Source organism: Peromyscus californicus, unplaced genomic scaffold (genome assembly GCF_007827085.1).
Source record: "Peromyscus californicus insignis strain IS unplaced genomic scaffold, ASM782708v3 Scaffold_4__1_contigs__length_199733344, whole genome shotgun sequence".
Taxonomy (NCBI): Eukaryota; Metazoa; Chordata; class Mammalia; order Rodentia; family Cricetidae; genus Peromyscus; species Peromyscus californicus.
Genome location: NW_026294562.1, coordinates 55883017 through 55889579, shown reverse-complemented (window position 1 = coordinate 55889579; position 6563 = coordinate 55883017). Strand labels below are relative to the sequence as shown.

The 6563-nt window shown below is 47.2% G+C and overlaps 1 protein-coding gene across 1 annotated transcript; it reads left to right on the top strand.

The window, feature by feature from the left end:
• The first annotated feature begins 231 nt into the window (after window positions 1–231).
• Window positions 232–3340, top strand: Mrpl11 (mitochondrial ribosomal protein L11). The gene is made up of 5 exons (XM_052712742.1): window positions 232–435; window positions 781–876; window positions 1249–1342; window positions 1429–1588; window positions 3052–3340. The coding sequence occupies exons 1-5, from the start codon at window positions 313–315 to the stop codon at window positions 3155–3157; spliced, it is 579 nt and encodes a 192-aa protein (XP_052568702.1). The 5' UTR covers window positions 232–312; the 3' UTR covers window positions 3158–3340.
• The last annotated feature ends 3223 nt before the right edge of the window (window positions 3341–6563 follow it).

The window sequence follows — 6563 nt, the reverse complement described above, 5'->3', positions numbered from 1 at the left end:
GGAGAATCAAGGTCCCGCACTCCTGTTTGGCTGTCTAATGTCGTGCCTGTGCGCACTCCAGAGGGAATGTGTGTTCTGTGTGTACTGAAACCATATAGGTTCTCTTCCTAACCTCAGGGCGCAAAGTTTAGATTTTTTTATTCCTTAACCCGTCTTTAGTTGGAGAGCTGTATGACCGAGACAAGGCTGCTCTTTGCTGGCCTCACTTACCCTGGCCTATCGTGAGGACCCTTGACCTCTGACCCAACATGGCTGCGCTCAGAGCGTAGTTCTTGCTGCTCTAAGGCGAACTAAGACTGAAAGTCCCGCGTCATGTCGAAGCTAAGCCGGGTCACTCGGTCCCTCAAGAAGCCCGAGGCCGGCGGCGTGATCCGGACTATCGTGCGAGCAGGCCAAGCTGTACCTGGGCCCCCACTAGGTCCCATCTTGGGGCAGGTGCGGTGTCTGGAACCCGGCCTGGGGGACACGGGAGGTGGTAGCCGATAGGTGGGAACGTGCTGTGGTGCCCGGGAAGTCTCCGCTGTTCACACCTGCAGGCCTTATGTCTTTGTGTTACTTACGTAGCCTCTTTTGACCTCAGCTTCTCTGACCCTTCCCCAGTAGGCTAGTTGCTGATTAAGTGGGACCCTGCGGACGAATCGTCCGGCCCCGAAGCTGTGCTTGAATCTGGGTAGAAGTATAGGAACACAGGGAAGTGGAGACGAAGGCGGGGACAGGGGCTCCTGGGTGGTAGAAGGCCTTTAATTCCCACACTTAACTTTCTTTATGCCTTCCTCATAGCGAGGTGTCTCTATCAACCAGTTCTGCAAAGAGTTCAACGAGAAGACAAAGGACATCAAAGAAGGCATTCCCCTGCCTACAAAGATTTTTGTGAAGGTGCAGAGTCTCATTCTTCCACATTCTTCCTTGGCGCTTGAAACTAGTCACCCGGGGTTGCTTCTCTGTCCCTAACCTGGTTGCCACCCTCCTCTTCACACAGTGAAGCCTAGACCATGATTTCTCTGAACTGGCTTAGTCCTGCCATATTTTGGTTCTTATCTTTCATCTCACTGGGGCTTTCAGAGTAGAGCTGGCCTAGGAATAAAGATGGTAGGGATGTGTGCTATGATTTGCTCTTCCGGTCTTGTGGTATCAAAGACACCTCAGGAAGGCAGGCACGGTGATGGGAGGAGGAAAGGGACATTATAAATTCCCTGGACCTGAGTAGAAAACCGAGAAACTCTCATATATCTTTTTTTTTCTTTTAAGCCTGACAGGACATTTGAACTCAAGATTGGGCAACCTACTATTTCCTACTTCTTGAAGGCAGCAGCTGGGATTGAGAAGGGGGCCCGGCAAACAGGTGAGCACTAGAGCGGGCACCTGAGATTCTGATGTAGCCAGAAAAAAAGTAGTGACACCTGACGCATCACTTGTTCTTCTTCCCAGGGAAAGAGGTGGCGGGCCTGGTGAGTTTGAAGCACATATATGAGATTGCCTGTGTCAAAGCTAAGGATGATGCTTTTGCAATGCAAGATGTCCCCCTGTCTTCTGTCGTCCGTTCCATCATTGGCTCTGCCCGTTCCTTGGGCATTCGTGTGGTGAAGGAGTGAGTATCCTGAGAGAGGTGTTGTGGAGAGGAAGCCCAGAAAGCTCTTAATTTGGGAATAAAGTTGAGAAGGCCTATTGTAGTGAAATAGTTGGGTTTAAAAAAATTATAGCATATATTAGTTATACATAATAGGTTTCATTATGACAATTTTATACATGTAGAGTTTTTGTTTTTGTGGTTTTTTTTTTGTTGTTGTTGTTGTTTGTTTGTTTCAAGACAGGTCTTCTCTGTGTGGCACTGGCTGTCCAAGAACTCAATCTGTAGACCAGGCTAGCCTTGAACTCAGAGATCTACCTGCCTCTGCCTCCAAGTGCTGGGGTTAAAGGCATGTACCACCACTGCCTAGCTACATGTAGAGTTTTTAAGTCAAAGAACCTAAGATTCTAGCAGAAGGATATGGGTTGAAGCCTCATTTATTCATTTGGAATATACTTCATAAGCACCTGTTAAATGCTAGACATGGTTCTGGACATTGGCTATAACCAGGAATGAGGAGTAATGTTTGGCCACTCTGGAGAAATGTATAGTCCTAAGGTAGAGGCAGATCCATACATAGAGACTTAGACTGACATGTGGTCAGTGTCGTTTAAAAAAAAAATGAATGGATGTCATGAGAGCAGAGAAGAGTTCCTGCTTTTATCTGGTGTGTCATGAGGACTCTGAGGGCGGTGACATCAAAACAGCCCGGGAAATGGAGGGCAAGGAAACAAATACTCCTAAAAGTGGGAAAATTACAGTGAACAGTGAGAGGTAAGGGGCTGAAGCCACATTCCCTGTGGTCTAGGAGTCTTGTCTAGAGGCAGAGTGGGCTATGGTCTGAGGCCGGGAGCAGTCAGGCAGGATCTGTTGAGTTGTCCCACATTCAGACTCAATCCAAAGGCTAACAGCAGCCCCAGTCAGCTGGCTTTGGATGCTGTCAGGAATTGTGTCCTTGAAGTAACTTGTCAAGTGGGAGACCATTTGGCCCAGACCATATCAGAGACAGGAGCAGGGACAGTCATCATGGGCCTCTTGCTGCTGGTGTCTGATGTTTCTACAGCAAGGCTAGTTTCAACTGTTCCTCACAGGGAGTCAAGTAGAACACAGATGGCCTCGATGTTTCTTCAGTCTTACGTTATGGGGCACAGAGGTCAGATTCCTCCTTCCTCAGAGGAGTGTCTGTATGTAACCCCGGGACTCCCTCATGTGAAGTGTTTGTGGCTCAGAGGAAGGACTAGTAAATCCCAACGGCACAGGAGAGGCCACAGGTTAAGTAGGACTTGAAGATGGGAACAAAGGTTGGGAAGGTAGAGGATGTGTTATCTCAGATATCCCACTATCTGGTTCCAGGTAGAGGAAACAGATGCGCAGAGGTGTGGAGTTGGGAAGTCCAGGGAGGGGAAAGAGGCAGGGCAGCTGGGGTCTCAGCTGGGGTCTGTACCAGGACCCGTCACTCACTAGCCATCTCTCTTCCCTTGTAGCCTCAGTGCAGAAGAACTGGCGGCTTTCCAGAAGGAACGAGCTGTGGTTTTGGCTGCTCAGAAAGAGGCAGATTTGGCAGCCCGGGCAGAAGCTGCCAAGAAGTGACCCCAGCCTTTCACACTCTGGGATTTTGAAAGAAGAGGCCTAGAAGGGGGCCCACTGAGAAAGCTGAGCCAAAGGAGAAGAAGGATCTTCATGGCAACATGACTCAGTTTCCTGACTTTATATATTTCTCTATATATGGCTGTGCCAAGGGATCACGCCTGAATAAACGTCGTTTGTGATCCACTCTTACCCCTCTCTTGAGACCGCGGAGATGGGGACAGTACTGAGCGTTTCCAACCTTGGCAGGTGTGAGCTGCCCCACAAGTGAACAGGAATCTTCGTGCTTCTCCTTGTGTGTGAGCACAGGCTCAGCCAAGCCAGTTACCATGCCCAGTGCCTCAGTTTTGTGTCATTATCTCAGAAGAGCCAAAGCTTGGTTCTTTATAAAGAAAAGATAGCTATTTGGCTTCTAAGTCACGGTGCTGCTGTCTGGCAAGGGCTCTCTTGGCTGTATCACAGCATGGTGAATTGGAAACAGTCACATGCATTGGGCCATCTGTGAGAGGTAGCCTCATGTAACAGTCCCTTCCTTAAAGCCAGCATTAATGAAGGTGAGATTCCTCAGCACCTTCCACTAGACCCCACTTAAAAAAAGATTTATTCATTTTCTTTTATATATGAGTGTTTTGCCTGCATGTATGTATGTGCACCATGTACATGCCTGGTGTCTTAGAGTTTCTATTGCTGTGAAAAGACACCATGATCACCACAACTCTTATAAAGGAAACGTTTCATTGGGGTGGCTTGCTTACAGTTTCAGAGGTTTAGTCCATTTTCAGAATGGCAATGTGAGGGCAGATGTGGTGCTGAGGTGAGAGTCCTACATCTTGCAGGCAACAGGAAGTCGATTGAGACACTGGGTGGTATCCTGAGCATAGAAAACCTCAAAGCCCACCCCCACAGTGACACACTTCCTCCAACTAGTCCGTATTCACTCCAACAAAGCCACAGCTCCCAATAGTGCCATTCCCTATGAGATTATGGGGGCCAATTACATTCCAACTACAACACTTGGTGTTTTTCAGAAGAGAGTATTGGATCCCCTGGAACTGGCTTTTTGGGTAGTTGTGAACCACTATGTGGGTGCTGGGATTGGATCAAATAAGTGCTCTTAACTGCTGAGCCATCTCTCCAGCCGTCTATTTTTTGGTTTGTTTGTTTTGTTTTATTTGTATTTTGAGATAGGGTCTCGCTATGCAGCTCTAGCTATCCTCAAACTCATAGAGATCCACCTGCTTCTGCCTCCGAGTGCTGGGATTAAAGCATTTGCCACCACACTGGGCATAGACCCCATGTCTTAAGGATTTCACCACCTACCACACTGGGAACCAAGCCTCCAGCTCATGAGCCTCTGAGGAACATGTCATAACATTTAGGATCTGTGTAGCCCTGGCTGTCCTGGAACTTGCTCTGTAGACCAGGCTGGCCTTGAACTCAGAGATCCACCTGCCTCTCCTCAGTGCTGAGGTTAAAGGTGTGCGCCACCTCACCCGGCTCCTTACTAAGGATTGTTATTTGTTGGCTTTTTAAAGATTGCTGGGTTTTTTTATGCTGCTGAGAATGAAACTCGGGCATAAATACAAAACGAGCTGGATCACTGCGCTCCACTCAGGCTTCTGACTAGCTTCTGGATCTATGCTTGGGTCAGAGGGTAACTGAATATGAATCACAGCCTCACACTGACATAAGAAGTAAACTTCCGCCGGGCGGTGGTGGCGCACGCCTTTAATCCCAGCACTCGGGAGGCAGAGGCAGGCGGATCTCTGTGAGTTCGAGGCCAGCCTGGTCTATGGCGCGAGATCCAGGAAAGGCGCAAAGCTACACAGAGAAACCCTGTCTCGAAAAACCAAAAAAAAAAAAAAAAAAAAAAAGAAGTAAACTTCCAGTAGATACCCGCTTGAGAAGTCCTTGGGAAACCCTTGGCCTCCTGTTTTGTCTTGTATCATATTAGAGGGACCAGCCTTAATATTATACATCCCAGGGCCTCAAGAGAGAACTACTTACTGCGAGGACTATTTTCGGGAAATAGAATCTCAGCACACTGAGCTCTATAGTCCACTTGCTTTAATTCCTCTGGCATAACATCCTATCTACACAGCTTCAGTTCTGTTCTCGTGCCTAGCTCCTTTCTTGCCTGATTTCTCTCTATATTTATCTACCGCTCCCTCTAAGTTCTATCTTAATTCTCTCATCTTAATTCTGCCTCATCTAGGTCCTTTTCAGCTTGTTCTTACCCAGCTAGGACTTTCCCATTTGGCTCTTCCTCATCTTCCATCTCATTCCTCTAGTACTCTCTTCTAGCCCTTCAATCTAGTTCTTCCCCATCTCAGTTCCTCTCAAGTTCTTACCCATCTAGTTCTTCCATTCTCTTTTCTCTTCTCTGTGCTGTTCTCCCCTTCTACAGAAAATACCTGCCTTTTCTTTCCCTGGGCATGGGGTTCCCTGCCTCCTCAGGAATGTTTTATCTCTCACCTTGATATGTAAAAACCTCTTCTGTTCTCAAAGTGCTCTGGAGAACCACTAGGCCTCCTCAAGGCCAGGGGATGGTCTGAGCTTCATTAGCACAGGAAACAAAGCTATGTGTCTCCTGCCAGCTTGTCTCCTAAACTCAGTAGAGCAGTTAGTAACTTAGTAGGTTCAGCAGGTCTGGGGAGCTGAACTGTTTACCAATTGGTCTGGGCACGCAAGGATTTTATAGCAGAAGACAGCTGAAATATTAAAGGCTGGATAACACCAAATATTCATAATAATGGCTTTGCCTTTTGACAGACCCTTGGCCGGTCAAAGTTCAGCTTTAATACACAGCTGAATCTCTACGATATATTCTTGCGGCCCGCAAGAGTTTTGCCCGTTCTTCAGAACATCAAGGGTTCACTCAGAAGGGAGGCAGAATTGGTAGAGGAGATGAAATTCACATTTGCCATGTATTATATGCTGGACACTATATTTTGTTTGCCAGTGAACTGAACAACATTTAGCAAATTTATCACATAAAACAAATAATTAAACATTGCAGACTAATATTGCAGTCAATACTGTGTTTTATTGCATATGTATAATCCATTGCTGTGGGATGTCTTTCTATAGCTTTGAATAAGTGTTGCTCTGATTGGTTGTTAAATCAAGCTGCATTGGCCTATGGCAGGAGAAGGTGAGGTGGTACATTCGAACTGAAGAGGAGACGAAGAAGGTGGAGTTGGGAGAGATGCCAGCCCGCCACCCAAGGAACAACAAGGTGCCAGCAGACCGATAATGCCACAGCCACGTGGCAACATATACATTAATAGAAATGGGTTAAGTTGTAAGAGCTAGCCTGATCCATAGGCCATACAGTTTGTAAATAATATAAGCCTCTGTGTGTTTACTTGGGACCAAGCAGCTGCCGGACGTGGGTGGGAAAGCTTCA

Excerpts from the sequence above, each read along its gene's own strand:
- Mrpl11 (XM_052712742.1), top strand. The coding sequence starts at position 313 with ATGTCGAAGCTAAGCCGGGTCACTCGGTCCCTCAAGAAGCCCGAGGCC. Across the intron at positions 877-1,248 it reads CTACAAAGATTTTTGTGAAG|CCTGACAGGACATTTGAACT; the intron begins GTGCAGAGTCTC and ends TTTTCTTTTAAG. Across the intron at positions 1,343-1,428 it reads GAAGGGGGCCCGGCAAACAG|GGAAAGAGGTGGCGGGCCTG; the intron begins GTGAGCACTAGA and ends TCTTCTTCCCAG.